At 53.4% G+C, this 20,352-nt stretch overlaps 1 protein-coding gene across 5 annotated transcripts in view; it reads right to left on the reverse strand.

The window, feature by feature from the left end:
* Nucleotides 1-20,352, reverse strand: part of SBF1 (SET binding factor 1) — a 54,929-nt gene that overhangs the window by 3,258 nt on the left and 31,319 nt on the right. For 3 of the 5 annotated variants that reach the window (XM_039325326.1, XM_039325325.1, XM_039325324.1), the window contains 25 exons: nt 14,415-14,492; nt 14,079-14,192; nt 13,609-13,737; nt 13,390-13,488; nt 12,698-12,902; nt 11,402-11,514; nt 10,784-10,933; nt 10,629-10,697; nt 10,354-10,512; nt 10,019-10,263; nt 9,757-9,929; nt 9,586-9,659; nt 9,252-9,447; nt 8,338-8,474; nt 8,059-8,234; nt 7,626-7,768; nt 7,316-7,523; nt 4,668-4,864; nt 4,446-4,586; nt 3,031-3,200; nt 2,728-2,904; nt 779-880; nt 518-703; nt 296-422; nt 91-221 (listed from right to left, as the gene is read on the reverse strand). In XM_039325326.1, coding sequence (XP_039181260.1) covers nt 91-221; nt 296-422; nt 518-703; nt 779-880; nt 2,728-2,904; nt 3,031-3,200; nt 4,446-4,586; nt 4,668-4,864; nt 7,316-7,523; nt 7,626-7,768; nt 8,059-8,234; nt 8,338-8,474; nt 9,252-9,447; nt 9,586-9,659; nt 9,757-9,929; nt 10,019-10,263; nt 10,354-10,512; nt 10,629-10,697; nt 10,784-10,933; nt 11,402-11,514; nt 12,698-12,902; nt 13,390-13,488; nt 13,609-13,737; nt 14,079-14,192; nt 14,415-14,492 — 3,699 coding nt within the window. Of the gene's footprint in view, nt 1-90; nt 222-295; nt 423-517; nt 704-778; nt 881-2,727; nt 2,905-3,030; nt 3,201-3,476; nt 3,555-3,841; nt 3,935-4,445; nt 4,587-4,667; nt 4,865-7,315; nt 7,524-7,625; nt 7,769-8,058; nt 8,235-8,337; nt 8,475-9,251; nt 9,448-9,585; nt 9,660-9,756; nt 9,930-10,018; nt 10,264-10,353; nt 10,513-10,628; nt 10,698-10,783; nt 10,934-11,401; nt 11,515-12,697; nt 12,903-13,389; nt 13,489-13,608; nt 13,738-14,078; nt 14,193-14,414; nt 14,493-20,352 lie in introns of all 5 variants that reach the window. The other 2 variants (XM_039325323.1, XM_039325321.1) reach the window with 1 other exon arrangement.

Raw genomic sequence — 20,352 nt, forward strand, 5'->3', positions numbered from 1 at the left:
GAACACAAGACAGGCAGCAGCTGGCGCACCATCCAGCCCGACCTCTCCACCCTCCCCAGGGCCGCCACTGGCTGACCGAGAGGCACTCACCTCCCCATCCTCAGGAGCATACATATAGTTGAAGAAGACAGGGGTCCTCTTGTTCAGCCGGTCCACGTAGTCCCAAATGGACCGGTAGGGCTGGGGGCCCTTCCGCTCCCCTTTCTCTTCATACAGGAGACCTGCAAGGGGAAGTCAGTTCAGCTGGCCGGTCCTAGAGGCCTCCCACTACCCTCTCGGGTCCCACCCATTTTACCTAGCTCCAGTCGCTCGTAGTCAGAATCCAGGAGGAAGGTGCGGAAGCGGTTGGACACCGAGTGGTAGCTGAGAAACTTCAAGTAGTACTGGCTGAACTCAAACTCCATGGGGAACTGTGCATGGATCTGCAAGACACGGCCAGAGGCCCAGAAGGTCAGCAGGATGAGGAGGGGGGGGAAGGGGGGGGCAAGCCAGGACCGGCCAGGCCTCTCTCCCTCACCTGATGGACACAATCCAGAAACTGCAGGAAGACAGGTGTAAAGCCGTTGCTCTGGCTGGCCAGGGTCTGTGCCCCGCGATGGGCAAAACGGTGCCCAAAGGAGAGCCATTCCTTCTCCACCAGGAGCCGGAAGCCCTCCATGGTGCGGTAATAGGGGTCCGAGAGCAGCTGCACAAGGGAGACCACCTGAGGGGGAAAAAGGCGGGTCAGGGGGAGACTCGGGGCCAAGGCAGGGCCACTTCTGGGAGGAGGCCTGCTGACCTGAGTGGTGATGTCCCAGCCGTCCTCCAGGCTGACCAAGACCGAGGAGCCCGTGTCCAGCAGTTCGACCACAAGCACTGAGATCTGCAGGATTTTATGGATCTGCCATAAAGAAAGGGAGAGTCAATGAAGAGCTGCAAAGGTTCCCCTTCCAGCAATTTCTTTCCTTTTTTTTTCAGCTGACCCCTGCCTGACAGCGCAACTGCCTGGAATTCAGGGGCAGGGCCGCCCAGGGACCCTCAACGCCTGCAGCAGCAGTCCTGCTGGCTGCCCTTGAGCAAGCGCAGCTCCAAATCAGCACTCCCCCCGGCCCCTCCTCCCAGGTTGGCTGCTGTCTTTCCCCCTCCCCTGGCCCTGGCACAGGAGGAGGGTATAATGGTGCTGGGCCTGCTTTAAACCCCAACCTCCTGCTGAGGCCCCTTCAACCAGAGGTGGGCAGGCTTAGGCCTCTTCCTGCACTGCCCGTGTCCTTGAGACAACCGGTCCCATTTATCTGGCAGCTGAACAGTATCAAGGATCCAGAAGCACCCCTCAAGAGCAGACCGATTCACGGCTGTGTCTTCCCTGGGAGTCTGGGGTCTTAGCTGAAAGGGCTGGCGGGCACAGGAGCTTCTCTGCCATCTTTCTCTCTTCCTTCTTCTCTGGGTAGGCAACCTCAGTCCCCCCTCCACCCACCCAGGGCTCTCTACGTCAGAGGCCCCCAATCTTTCAGGCACCAGGGACCGGTTCCACGGAGAGAGGTTTTTCCACGGACCGGAGGAGGCATCGTTTTGTCTGCTGCCTGCCTCTCCGGATGGGGCTTTGCTTAGGTTGCTGGCATGCTGCGGCCTGGTACTGGTCCACAGAGCGGGGGTTGGGGACGCCTGCTCTGGGTGAACGGAGGACAGACCCCCTCCCTGTATCCCAATGCCAGAATGTCTCCCTCCGATCCTCCTCTTGACTCTTGGAAAGGAACCCCCCTCCACGCTGAATGAGGGTGCAGCAGCCGCTCCTCCCCTTTGCCTCCCGTCCCCACTTCAGGCCCCGCAGAGTCTCCCTCCTCCGTCTCCTCCTTCACTTCTTGGAGACTCCGATTCCCACCATAAGAATTCACGCCAGCTCCCTGCACCCCGACTGATTAATTTGCTCACTGTTCCCAGGAGTCTAACCCCAACCCCAACCCCATCTTTGGTGCCCCTGCACAATGCCTGGTCTTTGTCTTCGTTCATGTATGTTTGTATTGATCTGATTTATACAGCTGCCCATCTGGCATAGGTGAGTCGAGGCAGTTTATAATAATATAAATTACGGAATATAAAAAAAAACAAACACCCAACAGCTGGGCATCATCCAAACAACGATCCATGCACCTGAGGTCAACAGCATGAGTGGGGGCAATTGGGAGAGGCTCAAGCCAGGAAAGTCATAACATGCCTGTTACCACCCCCCCCCGTGCTGAAAGAAGAATCTGAAGCTTCAAGCCACCTCCAAAAATATTTAACAATTGTTAAACCATAATTAGAATAAAACCCTACGTTAACTAGGTAGTAAAGCAATCCAATGCCTGAGAAAAAGGAAAGTTTTAATAGTAGTTTAAAAACAGGGGCCAAGCCTATCTTGGGGGCTGCCTTTATCCGTGGCCTACCCAGAACCTCGGCCCAAACCTCTCTAGTCCCCCCCACATCCTACGGCCTTTGATGCCTGACAAGGGCTGTCTTGCTCTCCTGGGGCAGACGGATATTGCTCGATCTTTACAACATCAAGCATGCAACTGTGTGTGTGTGTGTGTGTGTGGGTGTATAGGCGGGCGTTAGTTCAGGCTGCCTTCCTGGCCAGAAAGACAGGCTAGGGCAGCCAAAGGTCCATGGGGTCGAGGCTGGAGGGGAGGGACCCTAGCCACCGGGCTCTGCCTAAAGCCAGGCCAGCACGAGGAGGAGGAGGAGGCTGGACCCAGGTTCTTGGCCACTGACCTGCACCAGCCACTCCGACTCCTCCAGGGAGCGCAGGTAGGCCAGGCCGGCCTCTGGGGAGGGGCTGCCAGGGACACAGGCCTTCATCAGCTTCTTGAAGCTGCTCTTGACCTGCCGCACATCAAACACCTCGATGGGCACCATCTCCCAGTGCTGCAAGGGGTCCGCCTTTATTCCCTGGGAAGCACAAAGGAGCGTTTCGAGGGCAGCTTTTAGCACCCATCTCCCGCCCTCCAGCCCCCCAGCCCTCATGGGGGGGCTGCGGGTAACAACCTCCCTTGGCCTGGCCCAACCAATCAGTACCCGCAACTGGGACTTGTCTCCGATTATGTAGAGCTGGCGCAGGAAACCGGCTTCCGAGGGAGACCCGTTGGGCTGTGCGCCAAATTCTTTCCCAGCCAGTCGGGACCCGACCTCCACATTGAGGGCGTAGCTGCTTAAGCGGCCCCCGGCTCGGATGCTGCCCCACTTGCCTGGAAGGAAAATGGCGCCCGTCACCGCAGGAAATGCCGCCCCTTTGCAGTGAGCTGCCCTTCGAAAGCGGGACAGGATCCGGGGCAGGGGGGCTTTCCTAAGAGGGGCCCCAAAGCACGGGAAGACGCACAGAACATGCAGGGAGGGTGCATGATGGTTAGCGCAGAGAGAGGGAGGTGGATGGAAAGACGGAGGGAGGGCCTGCCCGGCTGGGCCTGGGCCTGGGTTAGCCACAGGTGAGGGCCACATGAGTGATCCCGGTGGCCATACTGTACCTCGGGGGGAGTCAGGTTTCCTTGGTGCGGCAATCTTGGGGCTGGAGAAGGTAATTACCCTAGTTCTGTGACCTGGGGCTAAGAGGGAACACGATGGAGAAGCATCTCAGCAGGGGGAGATGGGAGGGAGGGAACTGCTCACTCTCGGGAGGGGGGGGCAAGGGGTAGGGGGATAAATGACTCGATGGAGGAGCAGACAACATGAGTGACAAATGCCTGGGAGAGCTGTAGGCCACTCTGGGATTCCTCCACCCATCACCCTGCTCTTGCAAGGAAGCAGGACCTGCCTCCAGCACCCAAAGCCGGCCCTTCACCAGCCAGCCAGCCACGGGTGGCAGCGGGAGCAGCTGCTGCCAAAATCTCACCTCCACGGCTCCCCGTGCCGGACCCTTCGTCTCTCCCTCCCATCACCTGCTTCATAAGGGATCCCAGCTTGGGCTGCCGCTTCTCAGAAGAATCTGTAGCACCAAGAGAAGGTGGACATTCCCACCGGGGCTCAGGAGAGCAGCCTTTCCCTTCCCCTCCCCCCGGCAGAATACTCTGGGAATCACGCCCCCTCCTCCTGCCCTAGATCCCGCAGGAGGGCAGAAAACCCTCCCCACCTGCCTAAGCCTCTCCCTGCCACTGCTAGACCCCTTTCCTGGGCAGGCAGCATGGTGGGTGAGGGCGAGGTCCCAGTTGCCACAGGCCAGCCATTCCAGATGGAGCCAATGTCAGTCAGACAAACAAGAAATGGAGGTGGGCTGTGCTGCGCAAATGAAATGGGGGGGGGGGAGAACCTGCTAGCAAATGTGATGGAGACGCCACAGCTGTACACGACTCCCCCGGCCGAGGCTCCCTTCCCCCGGCCTCCCAGGGCTATGTCAGCCACCACACCCAGACCGGCTCCTTGAGGTTGCCACAAAGGCTTGAGAAAAGCAGCTGGCCTTTTCTGGACCGCCCTCCAGCGCAGGCCGCCCACCCACTCACCTGAGTGGCTCACGTAGGCAGAGCTGAAGCCGCCACTGAGCGTGTTGCGCCCACCGGTGTCCGCATAATGGGGCATGGAATGGATGATGGCTTGCAGGTACTTCTCCTGCTCCAGACTGGTCGAGTCTGCCTGGGAGGGGCCTGGAAAGAGAGGCGGGAGAAGAGGACCTCAGGGGAGGGGAGGGCATGAGGAGGGCATGAGGAGACCCGCCCCGGAGATACCTGTGGCGGGAGCATTCTGGGACTTGAAGAGACCCACCACGCCCTTCCCGTGCAAGCCCCCCGACCGCAGCAGCAGGGCTTTGGTGCGCGAGTTCCGCCAGCAGACCACCGGGAAGCGGTTCTGCCGGTAGCAGCGTGAGATCCGCTGAATCGTGTTGTCCTGGATGCTCTGCGGGATGATCAGCAACCCTGGGTAACTGCGGAGGCAAAGCAGAGCTTGTAGTCCCAGCGCAACAATGCGGGCGGGAGACGGGTGCGCATCCACAGGGGCACCAGACACAACTGGCCTGGAGAGGAACACCTTCTCCGACCTACAAGCTTCAGCCACGTCAACCATTTTGATCCCGCCAGGCTTATCCTGTGGTCTGGGACAGTTGGGCCAAATCTAGGACACATGCATCAAAGGTGGCACGCCACAACACTTTGGGTGACACGCCAACTTTCCCCAACAGTGGATAGGAAATGTTCGTGAAAGCACACAACGTTCTCACGTGGTTTTCAGAGACTGTGAAGGCCGCATGAGAATGCAGTGTTGTGTGTCCTCCAGAACCTCCAAAAATCATGAGATGCAAGGCATCTGGACCCCCCTGGAAGTTGTGCAAGTGGGTACTGCTCACACGGCCCTGAAAACTGTAAGAGGGTGGGGTGTGTTTCCAGATGGATTTGGGGGGGCTACGAAGGGTGCAGGAGAGCGTTCTCTGGATGCGTTTCAAGAGCAGGAAGGCCGCGGGGCCCTGTCAACAAGCAGAGAACAGTGCCAGAAGGCTGCAGGGCCCGGCAGACAGTGCAGCCTTTCGGAGCGGCAGCAGGGGCGCCAGGGTGGAACCAACTCCGAATGCCGCTGCTCAGGGTGACCAAAAGGAAGGGGAGACAGCTGGGGGGGGGGCTTGCAGCATCCCTGAGGTCACAAATTGTAATTTGTAACATAATGTTTTTATTTCTTTATTGTTCTAGCCCTGCTATGGAGGAACCTCAAATTAAAAAAACTCAAATCGAGTGATAAAGGAAGCTGCTGAAGTTTCAGATTCAGAACTACGATGTTATTGACCGAAATGGCAAATCCTTGGGCCAGTTGTGCCACGAAACAGGAGTAAGCAGAATGTGGAATGTCAAAAGACATTCTGAAACAAATCATCACTGGCTTTGAGGGAAAAAAGGGAGGAAGGGACCTTTCTGCAGCTAACCCTCAAAGAGTGTCAATCAAACAAATTCCTTGAATTCTTAAGAGGCCCTACAGATTTAACATCAGCATGTTTCAGTACTGCTTGCTTCAGCACAGAAAGGCCCTCAGTCAAGGAGAATTTATTCAATTTATTCTTCTAAAATGTGCACTTTTTAGTTTTAAGATATGCAAAATAAAGATTAAGTGTATTTCTGATTTTCCAGTCAGTAGGAATACCATTAAAGACATTAAATAATTGCAAATATTTTTTAACTTGTCTTGAGGAAACTCCTGAGGTCATTTCATGGTTAGACCGACTGACAGGGAGACAGGAGGAAAGAGCTGGCAAAGGTCCATCAGGGAATGGAACTGGCAACTTTTGTGACCTGCCTGTTAATATGTCTAAAGTTGCCTCTGTAATGGCAGATGGGGGCATCCAGCATGGCGAGGGGGAAAGCTTACTTTCTTCACTAATTTCACTGTTTCTAGAAGCTCTTGGACACCCAGTTGTGCCATCTCATTGTGTTATCCACCAGAAGGCGTTGTGGGGTTCACAGAACTACAAGATGTAACAACGGCTATACCAAAACCAGCAAATGTAATGGCTGCTGGAACCCTTTCCCAGTGAGCGTTTTCTGTACTATTGCTGGAATGTGTGGAGTGCTGTGGAGAAATGAAATTACGTGTCCAAAAATAAGAGAGTTTGGAACATTTTCCTCATCACGGTGATCGTACACGAGTCACCCCACTGGTGTTTTCTGCACACCTCTCAGTTCATATGAATGAACGGAACTTTAAATCACACGGTCTTAGCAAAAGTTTTGACATTCTGTTTAGATACATAAAGGGCTTTGAAACGAAACTTTGAATTGTCAGAAAAAGATGCAGGGACGGAAACTACTTTTCTTGACTTCCTAGAAGGAAGCCCTTGTACCACATGCTCTCAGCCCAGTTGGGGCAGAACCCTCTGAGCTGCAGGGAGAAGCCGGGGGGGGGGGGGGGAGGAGCAGGTTTGCTGGCCAGGCTGCACAAAGGAGGGAACTGCCGTCCAGAGCCCGACCGACCGGCACAAATGCCAAACGTTCTGCCCACACCTTGCCCACCACAGGAACACCGCCCAGGTGTGTTCCCAGGGACCCCGGCCTTCCCACAGAGGCATCGCTGACACATCCGCTGTGGCTTCCTGCAGCAGCTGCAACGCCACAGAGACTTTGGGCTTCTGAAACTGCTTTACGAGGGCTCCTTTCCAAAGCATCAGCCAGGCTGACAGATGAACCTGGTTGGGGTGATGCGACCCCCCAGTTTTCCTCGATTTTCTTTTTAAAAAAAAAAAAAAAAAAAAAGGGCTATCCAGGCCTCCATAAAAGCTCCCGGTGCAGCTCCCTGCAGAGAGGGCACCCCTCACCCTGGGTTGCTTTTCTCCTGGCTCTTAGGGCAGCAGCTGGGAACGGGGGGGGGGAGGAGAGGGAACAACGGGCCGGCCCACCTCCTGCAGATGGCATACATCCGGTTGACGGTGGAGATGCGGAAAGGCTCGTTCTTGGAGCGGGTCAGGCTGTTGCTCAGGGTGCCCAGGCCCAGGCGCTGGTAGTCCCGGCAGCAGGCTCGCTCCACCAGGTGGCTCATGGTCATCCGGTCGGAGGGCCTGACGGTGGCCGAGAGGGTCAAGGTGCTCCTCTCCATTTCTTCAGACACTGCGGAGGAGTGGGAGGAGCGTCAGGGGGAAGCCACGAAGAGGCCCCACCGGCCACCGCCCGCCAACCCTGGGAGAGGGGAAGGGGAGGCAGCCGCCCTACCAGAGATCTCGTCCTCGTTGTCCTCGGGGAACGGCTGCTGGCTGCCCCGCTGCTCCCAGGGAGGCGGGTTGTACTTCTTGCGGGTGGCATACTGGCGGCCAATGGTCTTCTTGGCATTTTTCACCAGGTTCTTGGAGATGGTCCTAAAAGAGCAGCCAGGAGAGGTGAACCCCAGGCAGCCCCTCCCCGAGAGGCCTATCAGGAAGAGACCCCCACCCACCCTGCTTCTGCTGGACTTTGGAGCATCTGTCCCAGGAGCTGTTTGAAGAGATGCCCATCGGCCGAGGAGCCGGGACCCCCAAGCCTTTCCCCCTCCCTCCCTCCCTTGTGGGCGCTGGGGCTAATGAGCTTCCTCCAGAGGCCTCGGCTTCCTTCAGGCTTGCTCAGGGCCACATGAAGTCACCCGGAAGGCGAGAGAGAGAGAGCCCCCCACCTGAGCGAGGGGTTCTTGTCCTTGGCCTTGGGAGGCAGGATGGGCTTGCTGGTCTGTCCCACCGTGAAGGCAAAGGTATTGGAGACGTGCTGGGGGTAGCGCAACTTGCTGAGATGCTTCCGGAAGGTCTCTGCGCTCTCGGAGGCCACTTCCTCGTCAAAGACAATGCGGAGCACCTGGAGGGCAGACCGAGGCCGGCTCAGGCTCCGCTCGGCTGCCTGACTGGGAGGTCTCAAGGGTCCCCAGGGGACGCAGCACCTGACTGACCTGCGCACTCACCTGGAATGTACAGGAGCGCAGCTGGAGCTGAGCACAGCCCTCCTGGATGAACTGATCCACGGGAGTCTGGACTGTAATCTTCTCCTCTTTGGTCAGGGAGGCGATGGGGAAGGAGCGGACCACCACCTGCTCTCCCACTGCACCGAGGGGCGGAGGGGGGTGGGGGGAGAAAGAGGGCAGGCCAGTGAGAGCCAGGCAGGAGCCTTCCCTTACAGCCGAGGGGCTGATAGCCAGATGGCACTGGGAGGGGCGGACAGCTCTGCCAACGGGGACCAAGTGACCCTCCGAGCTTCACCTGACTCCTCCCAGGGCGTGTGTGTGTGTGTGAGAGAGAGAGGGGGGGGAAGGGGGGAAACCAGCTCTACCAGTCAGCAGGTCATTGCGAGAGGGAAAGTAAGTGTCTGTCCCCAAAGAAGAGATGGCCTGAGGGACCAATAGACTGACTCTGTAAACTGCTCAGAGGGGGTTATAAAGCAGTATGAAGCGGTATATAAGTCTAAGAGCTTTTGCTATACCATCCTAAAGATTGAAATAAATAAATTCTAGGAAGAAGAATGGAAAGAGGCGGGAGCATTTAGCCTTGCAAGAGGAGGGCTCGTGTGTGTGTGTGTGTGTGTGTGTGTGTGTGTGTGGGCACGTGCGTGCAAGAGAGGGGAGGGAATCTATAAATACTTGAGAGGATGGCACCCAGGGGGTGGCCAAGAGTCACTGTTTCTTAGCCAGCCTGCTTCAATTTGGGTTCCTGCACGGAGCAGATGGCTAGGCTTGGGGTCCGGGCGGCCTCCTCCAAGGACCTCCTCGGGGTCTGGCTTTTAGGACGGCCTGACTTCGGATGCAGAGACCTTTCTCACGCTCCCCGCCTCAGATCCATGATGCTCCCTCCTAGACGCCTGCACCACCCAGTGCCCTCTTACCTAGCGGGTCAGTGGGTGTACCCTTGAAGATGATGCGGTAGGTGGTAAGGAAGACAGCTCCTTCGGCCGGAAGCAGGGGAGGCCCCCCGAGGCTGCCTCCAGTGCCTTCTTCCCTGCCATCGGGCACCAGGTAAACACGCAGACCGTCCATCACGCTCTCCTCTCCCATCAGCAGATTTGGCTGGAGGAGTTTGGGCTGCGAGAAGCAAGGGGGAAGCAGGAGCCTGCTCAGCTCTAGCCAGAAGGCCGATGAGCCTGCAGCAACTGAGCTGCCTGCCCCACTCTCGGGGGTGGCAGCTCCCCCTCCCCAAGACACCCAGCTTAGACCGCTCACTTTCTGTATTGGAGGGAGCCTCTTGCTCTCTCGATGCACGGCGTCCAGGGTCTCGATGTGCATCTGGACAATGTCTGGAGGTTGCAGGAGGACAGGAAATGAGAGCCCGTTTCCTGGCCGCCAACTCCCCCCCCCCACCTCCCGACCATTCCTGGCTCAGGGGGCACCTGCCTGGGATCATGACGTGCAGCCCCTTGAGGTGCTCGTTGGTGACGCCGCTCTCTGTGCAGACTTTGTCCACAAAGCGGTTGATGAACCGTACCACATAGTTGGCCACGTCGGAGCTTTCGGCGTCCTCAAAGCCGCTTTCGGTGTCGTAGCTGTCTGCCACGCTGCCAGCAATGCTGGGAAGACAGAGCGGCCCCTGAGCACAGCCACCCTCCTGTCCCCCCTCCCCCGCCTCTGCCCTCGCCCGGCTCAGCGGGCCCGTTACCTGCTGGTGATTAAGCTGTTGCTGACACTCTCGGCGTCTCCCAGTCCTGCGCCGCGCAGGAGCCTGTTCTTGCTGGTGTCCAGAGGCAGCAGGAGGTAGCTCATGCGGCTGGCATAGTGAATGGCTTGGCTGAAGACGGTGCTCTCTTCCTTCTGAATGAGCTCCTGCTGCTTCTCACGGCTCATGGTGGGCCAAAGACGGCACTGCACAGCAGCGATATCCAGAGCCGACTTTTCCTCGGCCATCTGGGAGCCAGGGAAGCGGACTGGTTGATGAGCCGGGAGGCGGCTACCTCAAAAGCCCCTCCTCTCTTCTCCCTCCGAGCTCAGTCCTACCTTCTCAGCACAGTCCTCCTCGTTATTCTCCACGTAAAGAGCCCGAATGTGGTTCTGCACGTCACTGTAGAACATGGCTTCCCAAAACTGAAGGTTGGTCCACACCAGGTGCTCCTGCACGCAGCTGTAAGCAAACTGGGTGATTCCTGGGCTGAGTTTCTGGAGGATGGCAAAGGGAAAGAAAGGAAGGAATGACTTGAGCGGACGCCGCCCATCTCCCTTCCCTCCTCAGCCACCGCAACTCCACCGATGCCAATGCTGGCCAGGCTACTTACGCGGCAAAAGGCAGTGACCAAGGGCAGAAGCGCAGCAGCAACCCCATGCTCGTCCGTGGCACTGCAGTCCTGTGGAGATAAGAGCAACGCTGCGGTTCAGCCCCAAGGAAGCCGGGCATTGGGATGTGGACAGGTCCCCAGATCGCCAGCCACACCTGCAAGCAGCAGTTCATCATCCGGACGATGAAGTCAAACTGCTGGTGGTCCAGCATGGCCCTGTTCTGCTGCACGTGGAGGTTCAGCTCCTGGGTGAGGCAGTGGCGAGCGGCCCGGCTCTTCATGGCTCGGAGCACAGCCGGCAGGAGCTGCAAGGCAACCGGGCAGCACTCAGCAGGGGCCCTGCCTCTGCTTCCCCCCCCCCAGCCCTTCCTGCTCTGGGGAAGGCTGAAGCCAGCGGGGAAGGAGGCTCTGCTGCTGCAGGCAATGGGGGCCGGAACCTGCCCTGAGAAGGGAAGCCTCGTCCAGCCCTCTCTGTAGCCAATTCTCCTCCCCCCCACAACCTGCATTCTGGGGATTCTGCCCTGCTTTATGCTGCAAATGATGGGAAAGGCATCCAGCAACTGGTCTGGCTCATGTTTCAAGCCTCTGATTTATAGATAATGGACCTTCCTTTTTTTAATTTCTACAATGAAAGTATTTAGTGCAAAATGCACTCTAACATTACACATTGCTATTGAAAAAACCCGACCTTGGTGTAGACCCCACCCTTGTGGAGGGAAGGAGGGCTGCCTATCCCAGATAGCAATACACACACACACACACCCAGCTCTCACCTTTTTGGCTTCCAGCATCTTGCTTTCAAAGACAAAGGAAATGCAGTTCCTGACCACCTCCAGCCGACGGGCACTATTGGCCAGCAGCATCCCGTTCCGCTCCATGAGGGTCCCTGGGGGGAAGAAAAGCCAACCTCTGTCTGGAGCCCCGGCAAGGCACCCCTCCTGCCCTCCTCCAGGTTGCCACCGGGGCCAAATCTGGGCAGGGGAGCAGCCGGCAGCATCCTCACCTCACCCAGGCAAGCAGGGGCATTCAAGAGCCTCCTTGCTGTGCGATCTGTCTTTGAGTTGCTCTTTCCTGCAGCTGTTCCAGCTCCACATCCTTTTTCTGAACCTCAAAAAGGAGACTGTGGAGCTGGCAAAGACGCAGACAGAGGCAACCAGAGCAGCTCCTTCGATAGGAACGGCTGGGGAATACAGAGCTTTTGAAGTCAGAATGGAGGCAGGGAAGGCGAAACATTAAAAAGCCACCACGAGAGTGGAATAAAAGGCCATCCAGTGAATTTGCGGTCACCAGATCTATACAAGCGAGAAGTGTCACTAGTCCAGATGGTGGCACCGCATCTCCCAAGACAGGGGCATCTGCTGAGGAGCTGCAGAGGCCCTGGGCGATCCCTCTCCTGGCCACTGGGGGCTTCTGGATGACCACATCATGACCCAGAAGGCAAGAAGGTCCTTGCCAGACCCTGCCTCGGGGCTCCTGGCACGAGTTGTCTAAAGCAGAGGCCCCCAACCTTTGGGGCACCAGAGGCCGGTTCTGTGGGGAGAGTTTTTTTTCACGGACTGGAGGGGGCGTGGTTTCCTGCGATGCCTGCATCTCCTGGATGGGGCTTCACTTGTTTGTGCGGCCCGGTTTCTGGCATGCCGTGGCCCGGTACCGGTCCGTGGCCCAGGGGCTGGGGACCCCTGGTCTAAAGGAAAGATCCGGGCCTCTGAAACCCACCCTGCATGCAGAAGATAAGGCCGACCATCCCTTTCAGAACTTGGCAGTCTCTGACCCAAACCGATCCTTTTAGTTATCAATTCATGTTTTAAATTCTTTTTTCCAAGTGCTCAAGGTGCAACATACAGGACTGCCCAAGGGGTAGGCTGGATTGAGTGTGGAGCGGCCAGCCGGAAGGCTGCTTGGTTCTCCCCAGGGCCTCTCCATCGTTATTCATTTTTCCAAATGCCTTCCAGCCACCCATACCCTCGGCCTGGAGCACTTGCTCAAAAAAGGAGCCTCTGGATTCACTAAGGGACCATGCCACCTCCCGGCTGCAACCGTCTCGGCACCAGTGGCTGGCACCCACATACCCAGGGGTGGCCCAGATGGCACCATGGCTTTCTTCTCCACTTTCACCAGAGGAGGCGCCGTCTGCTGTTTGGCCGTGGCCTGGTCAACAATCCACTGGATGGTCCCTTCGTCCAAATGGGGGAACGGCCTCTGGTGCAGGCGCAGGTGGCACCCCTCTGTGGGCTTCTGCACCTTGTGCATCGTCACTGCCGGGTAAGGGTTCTCCTGCACCAACGGAGGCAACAGGCCGAGTCACAGAGCAGCAGCAGCACCACACAGTCCAGGCAGCCGAGGCCAAACCCGTGGAGGGGCAGCCTGGGCTGGGGCCAAAGCTCATCACCACCCAAGCCAGCTGCGCCCCCGACAGAAACGGAATCAGCGAGACTCCCTGGACAAGACTTGCCTGAGCAAGAATAGGGATGTACTGCTGGGTGCCAAAAAACAACCCTCCACTGATTCGGAATATGTTTGTGTGTGTGAGAGAGAGAGAGAATAGGGGAGGAGGGGGGGAATCCCAGCCAGGTGCCTATGCAGTGAGGGACCTGCGTCCCCTGCCCAGTCCTCAAAGCGGGAACGAAGCAGGAGATGCTGCTGCTCTCCAGGGGTGGGGTGGGGTGGGGTGGACGAGGGGGTGGGCGGGCAAGGATGCCACGGGGGGCCTCTGCCTCCAGGGCTGCCTCTCTTCCTTACACCCAGGGCTATGTCGGCATACGTTTTTGTACAGCTGCTCTGCCAGCTCCTTGATGTGGCGCAGAACCTTTGCCTTGTTTCCTTCATCGGCCTGCATCCGTTTAGCTTCACTGGCCACAAGCTGAGAAGCAGAAAAGGAAGGAAGTTTCCCTTTAAGCACCCTAGGTCACGGCACGCACCCATCGGCCAGAGGACCATGGGGGTGGGGGTGCCTCAGGGTCCTTCCCCGCAAGCCTCTCACCTCATCGAACAAGTCCGACTCCCGGTAGGGGGGGCCCCTCTCGGTCACAAAGCCCGCAAAGGCCATGCCTTCCAGCACCCTGGGGAGGAACTCGTCTTCCACCAGCCCCCTCTGCCCCAGGAAGGCGGCCTGCAGCAAGCAAGAGAGAGAGAGAGAAGCCTGGGAAGGAGGGGGGCCCTGTGCCGAGGGGGGAAGGCCAGAGGCCAGGCCAGCCCACAGCCCAGCCCCTCTCCTGCTGAGGGACGGGCCCAGGGCCCATCCCTGCTCTGGGCGTGGGAGCTCCCGTTCCTGATGAAAGACGTCTTCCCCCCCTGCACCCTGCTGGGCATAAAATTCAACCCTCTGCTCTTAAGCACTGGCTGACTGGGTTGCTGCCAAAGGCTCCCCTGAACAGACTTCCTACGCTGGGTGGACCACAGAGAATTCGCCCTCGTGGCTGCTCACTCTGACCACTCTCCCCCGCAGCCTACCTTGTGGAAGCGAATGACCGGCTCCGGGTGAATACGGATAATGTGCAGGCACCAGCGGTAGCCCTGCAGCAACTGGGCAAACAGGCGGAGGAAGACTGCCCGGATCTCCTTATCCTGCAGCCAGACGGGCGAGGGAGAAGAGAAGGTCAGAGGCGAAGAGGGGCACCGAGAGAAGGTCAGAGGCAAAGAGGGGCACCGAGTGGGGGGCATCCACCATGGTCGCGCAGCCCTTTTGCAGAGCTGTGCGCTGAGCTCCCCTGCAGCCCAAGGAAGACGCAGGACGGAGTCGCCCAAAGTCAAGGCCAGTCGGCTTTTCTGCAGCTTGCTCTCATTTACCTGCATCTTGAGGGAGGAAGCAGAGATGGTGGAGGGTGCGAAGGCCAGATCTGCCATCTCCAACTCTGGGTCCAAGACCTGCTCAGACAAAGCCAGGGATTCGTTCAAATTGCAGGGTGGAGTGGGAGGTAGGGGTGTTCCTCCATCGCCCTCTCTCCAGGGCTGCAACATGTGAAGTAAATGCAACTGTCTCTCTAAAGGGAGCAGATTGGCAGCTGCACAAAGGACAAATGAGCAGAAGCTGTGGGCCTGTCTTTACGGACAGCAGAAGAGAAGGCTCCTTGTGTTTGGACCGTGTGAGCTCAGATGGTGGGGAAAGAACTCACATAAACAAAAGCCCCCCCTTATAGGAGAACCAGAGGAGTTCGACCTCGGCTTCCCTGCCCTGGACTCTTTTTCCACAGAGGGAAGGGTTTCCATTGCCTTTGTGAGCCTCCATTAGCCATCTGAAAAGGACGCAGGGCTAACTCTGCTCCCTGGCGGGAGGGGATTACCGTAGCCTCCCTGGCCCTCCAGAGCCACCAAGAAAAGAACCGAACGGCTGGCTGCAACACTTTAGTTCAGAACCCACACCGGACACCAACACTAACAGCCAGTATAATGGAGTGGGAGCGGTGGCTCCACCAACAGAGGTTTTCAAAGGAGAACAGCTTTTGTCTGGGACGGTCTGGGGGTCCCTGTCCTGGGTAGGGGAGCTGCACGGGAAGACACCCCCCCTCCCAGGTTCCTTTTGATGCTGGGATTCTAGGAAATGGAAGGATCCCCAAACCAACGGATGGGCCACAGGCGAAGGTGGCAAGAGGTACCTACAGGGGCCACCCATAAACACGCTCTTAAATGTGCACACCAAAGAACTACTAGATTGTGGGTTTTGCTGCTGTCAGCCACACGAGTTGGACTCAATCAAGAAATTAACTGCACAGGAAGGCTAAAGCTATTTTTATTGAAACTGGCTACAAAAACAGAGTCTTACATGTCTGATGGTGCTGTACCTCTTCCCTCTTCTTATACTCCAGTGAACCAGGGAGGTGCCTGCCTGACCCACTCCCGAAGGTCATCTGGTTGCTCTGGACCTTCAAAAATGCCTCGGCGCCTTTTGCCAAGGTAGCAGTTTTGGCCTATTTCTACCAAGATCTCCTCCCTTACTGTCTACGGCGGCCTAGGAGAAAAGTCTCCTCGGCTCCGTCACTCCGCCTGTCCGCTCGTTCGTGGGCCCCAGCCCGACTGCACTGGCCACAACGAAGGGAGGGGTCTCCTTTCAACTGTCCCCGTCCTGTGGCCTGAAAGTTGTCCTCGTCCACTTTTTGTGCAGTTAACAAAAAAAGGCTAAAAGTTATGCAATTTCAGTGTAGTTTCCTATGAGTGCACGAGATCCCACGGACGCTCGTGATTCTAGGCTTTGTCTACGCTGCTTCTTCTATGCTGCCCAGAGTCCTTTCTGTGAATTGGGCTGGCGTGTAAAGGCGACAGATATGCAGATTAGCAAACAAGTAAAAAGGGAATTTTTAAGTAGGAATGGGTAACTTCCGAGATGATAAAACTAGAAGAGGCAGGGTTAAGAATAGCTATACACACCCATCACATACACACTATTCCCTTTTGGGCTATGGAGGGTGGAGAGAAGGAGCAAGGAGCGGTCAGGCAAAGAAAGGGAAAGAGGGAGATAAGAAAGCGAACTAAGAGGCAGCTTCCACCCCCCCACCCCCCACCTCACCCCTTTTCATATCTTGGCCTCCCCCTGCGCCCATAAGCTCCTCCACACCTTCCTAACCTTGCCGGCCTTGTCGCTCTTTCTTGGCTGGGGCTCAGCCAGCGCCTCCCCTGGTGCACCCCAACCCTTAAATGAAATATTTCACTACATTCATTTTTCTTTCTTGTGACATGCCTGCTTCCGGGCCACAGAGTGGGCAGAAGTATGTTATTACACAAAGATATTTTTCCTTCTTCTGGAAACGTGGAACATAAATGGAGCAGATGTGCTTCTCAGAAAAGAAAAGTTTCATTCTTTAAAAAAAATTAAAACAAGTCATAATTGGGTTACAAGAGGTTCTTGACTTGTAAAAATTTGGGAATGATTTATTTCAGGAATTAAAAAAAAAACCTGAGTGGTTTTACATGTTAATCCCTAATTAAAACCAGAACCTGCATTGACTGATGAATGTGGAAGATTTCTTGGGGCAAAAGTTGAATAACATGGAATTAAAATTATGATGTTGACACTCTACACCCCAAACAACTTAAAGGAACTTTTTACAAACAACTTATGAAACAATTCAAAAGTTTTCCTTATGAAAATTGGAGATTAGAATGGAATTATTTCTCGCTATTACACAGAACATCACTTTTTTTATTTGATCCAGCATTAAGGACAGAAAAAAATGGAAATTCTAGAAATTGTAGTTATTTTTCAGAAAGGCATAGATCATTTTCAAAAATAGATATGATTTGGACCTCAAAAAATTTGGCTCCTATGATTTCTAAAGTTGAATTTTTTTTTTTTTTTTTATTAAAAGTTTTATAAATTTTACAGAAAAAACAAAAACAATACAAAACAAAAAACAACATATACAAAAAAGAAAAATTAAACAATACATATATAAAAAAAAAAAACCCCATCCCACACCCCCCCCAAAAACCCTCCCTTCCCCCCCCTGAGCTTCCCAGAGCAGAATATAGGCTTAAAAAATAAAGATAAAAATTAAAATAAAAACTTTATATTTATATATATAAAAAAGATGTCTATAATATATATGAAAATAAAACTTATGAAAAAGCTATATGATATTTTTGTATACCCAATCTAAATTGTATAAATTTTATCCATTTATCCCAAATAGCAAAAAACTTCTCTTGCGTTTGTTGCTTTAAGAAAGCCGAAATCTTTGCCATTTCCGCCAAATAAGCTACTTTAAAAAACCATTCCTGCAATGTAGGCAAAGATTCCTTCTTCCAATATTGTCCAACTAACAGCCTCGCGGCTGTAATCAAATTTAGCATCAATACAACCTCCTTTGTATCACAATCTGTAACAATACCTAACAAAAATAATTGCGGAGTGAATTTTACCCTCCTTCTAAAAATTCTCTGGATATTCCACCATATTTTGATCCAAAATGCTTTTATCTCTCTGCATGACCACCAAATATGATAATAAGAAGCCTCCTTATAACCACATCTCCAGCATTTGGGTTGTACGTCAGGGTACATATAAGACATTTTTTGTGGATCAAGGTGCCATCTATAAAACATTTTATAAAAATTCTCCCTTAAATTTTGTGCTTGAGTAAATTTGACATTTCTCACCCAAATAGTTTCCCAGGTGTCCAATAAGACTGGCTCACCAAAGTTCTGCGCCCATCTAATCATACAATCTTTAATTAGTTCCGTTTCTGAGTCCAATTCAACTAAAACCCCATAAATTCTCTTAATGTGGGTTTGTCTTTGATCCCTCAGTTGCTTAATAAGATTTTCATCTTCTCTAAGAAAACCCACCTTACAATCCATCTTCCATCTATCTAGTAGTTGCCTATATTGGAACCAAGAATAAATAAAATTTTCTTGTGCTAATTCTTCCCGTGATTTTAATTGCCAGTTTTGTCCATCCCATTTAAGTAACTGTCTATAAGACACCATATCCATTTTAACCCCTCTTTTTATTCCTTCTATCGCATGCCAAGGTATAGCCCATAATGGTACTTTAAAATCACTTTTATAATATTTTTTCCAAATCCTAAGTAAAGAAATTCTTAAAATATGAGATTTAAAAGCCCAATCTATTTTTTTATTAAATATTAAATAGGCATGCCACCCATAAAGTAAATCCCATCCCTCTAAATAAAGTATCTCAGAGTTTGTCAAACCTGAGTGGTTTTACATGTTAATCCCTAATTAAAACCAGAACCTGCATTGACTGATGAATGTGGAAGATTTCTTGGGGCAAAAGTTGAATAACATGGAATTAAAATTATGATGTTGACACTCTACACCCCAAACAACTTAAAGGAACTTTTTACAAACAACTTATGAAACAATTCAAAAGTTTTCCTTATGAAAATTGGAGATTAGAATGGAATTATTTCTCGCTATTACACAGAACATCACTTTTTTTATTTGATCCAGCATTAAGGACAGAAAAAAATGGAAATTCTAGAAATTGTAGTTATTTTTCAGAAAGGCATAGATCATTTTCAAAAATAGATATGATTTGGACCTCAAAAAATTTGGCTCCTATGATTTCTAAAGTTGAAATTTTATCAAAGTTTTTTTCTGACCATAAATTCATTAAATTTATTGGCTGCCTATTTCACTATCCCTAAGTAGCTAATAAAGCCACAAAAGCAAATATTAAAATTAACAATTAAATAAAGGCTAAAAAACAAGAGGCTGAATGGTGCAGGAGTGGACTTTTGCCTCTCACTCAACCCTGCCCCCCTCCAGCACAGGGCGCCCCCCCCAGGGCCTCTGGCAGGGCCCGGGATAAAGGCCCTCCCGGAGTGCCAGAAGGGGGCCAGAAGGGGGCCTTACTGTGGGCACCTTCTGGGCAGATGTACAACACCCCAGCTACCTGGCTACGCCATTCAGGGCTGCTCCTGCCTGCAAGTTACTCCCTGCCACTCTGTGCAGCACCGTCTCTGAGGCCTCTCTGTAGTCGGCGCCTTGGGTCCCGCCTATTTTACATGTAAGTAAAATAACAGCAGCCTGATTTTAATATGCGCAGTGGTGGAGAGATCTGGCGTTACTCGCAATGAAAGAACGGTGATGTTGATGGAGCTGGCTGCAATGACAAAACTGACCATTTGGATTAGAGAAAAAATACGTGCTGCTCTCTCTATATGTAGAACAGAGAGAGAATCAAGGGACTCGCTTACAAGCCGAGGCGGGGGGGGGGTTCCTCATCCCACCAGGTCACAGGTAAGTGCTATTTCCTGACACAAAAGAGAAGCCAAGAATGAACACGGGATGAGGAAATGTGGATTGGATGTTGCAGGGAATGGACAGTATGCTTGGGGTGGTTTGCTAACAGAAAAATGAGAAAAGAGAAAAAATGAGAATCAAATTGCAAAAGAAATACAGGAAGAAAAAGAGAGTAGGTTGAGGGGAAGGGAGAATCTCAAAAGTTGTGGTTGTGTGGAATTGAGAAGATCCTGATAAAGAGGGGAGAAATTACAAAACAAAAGACATCACTAAGACATTTATGGGTATAATTGCAACAAAGATGATTGGCAAGGAAAGAAAGGGAGGGAGAGATGTTGGCTATATTTTCTTTGTCGTGTGTTTTTGTTACTTTTGCTGACTGCATCTCAGTCCTTTTATATATTATCCCCAAAGTGAATAGTATGATGGGTGTAAATGTTACATACGTAGGCACAATTTTATTGTGTTTGGTTTTACCAGACTAAAACATTTATTTCAAGTTTGCTTTGTTTGAAACAACCTATTAATCTGAAGCCAATAGTTTTCGCAACTCTTTCAGAAAGGCATGGGGGGTAAAAATACCTTAAGCAGAGATCCCATTACTTTGCTTTAAGGCTTTACATTAGTTTAATTTTGTTTTAATCAACTTGGTGACAGCTGAGCAAAAATACCTGGAAAAATTACAAATGTTCCCAAACAAACAAACGGAACTAAAAACCACCCTACAGCTCTCCAAGAGTAGAAAAACATCTGACCCGGCCACCAATTATACAGCTCCGAACAGCTTCTGAAACTGAGCCCCCCACACCCACCCCTGCCCCCAGAGACAACGAGGGACGTTCCCCTCTTCGGGACCAGCCGCCTTCTGCAGAAACGGCATCTGGGGACCGAAAGCTGCCCACCCTCAGAGCACCAGCCGCCCCAAGAACAAAGTACCGGGCCTTTGGTGTTCCCCATCTAGGTTGCCCCCCTGCCCGCTTTTGTTCCCACTCGGCCAGGGTTCTCCAGCCCCCCCTGCGGACAC

This window comes from Crotalus tigris, unplaced genomic scaffold, assembly GCF_016545835.1.
Source record: "Crotalus tigris isolate CLP2741 ecotype Arizona unplaced genomic scaffold, ASM1654583v1 scf7180000024328.341495, whole genome shotgun sequence".
Classification (NCBI taxonomy): domain Eukaryota; kingdom Metazoa; phylum Chordata; class Lepidosauria; order Squamata; family Viperidae; genus Crotalus; species Crotalus tigris.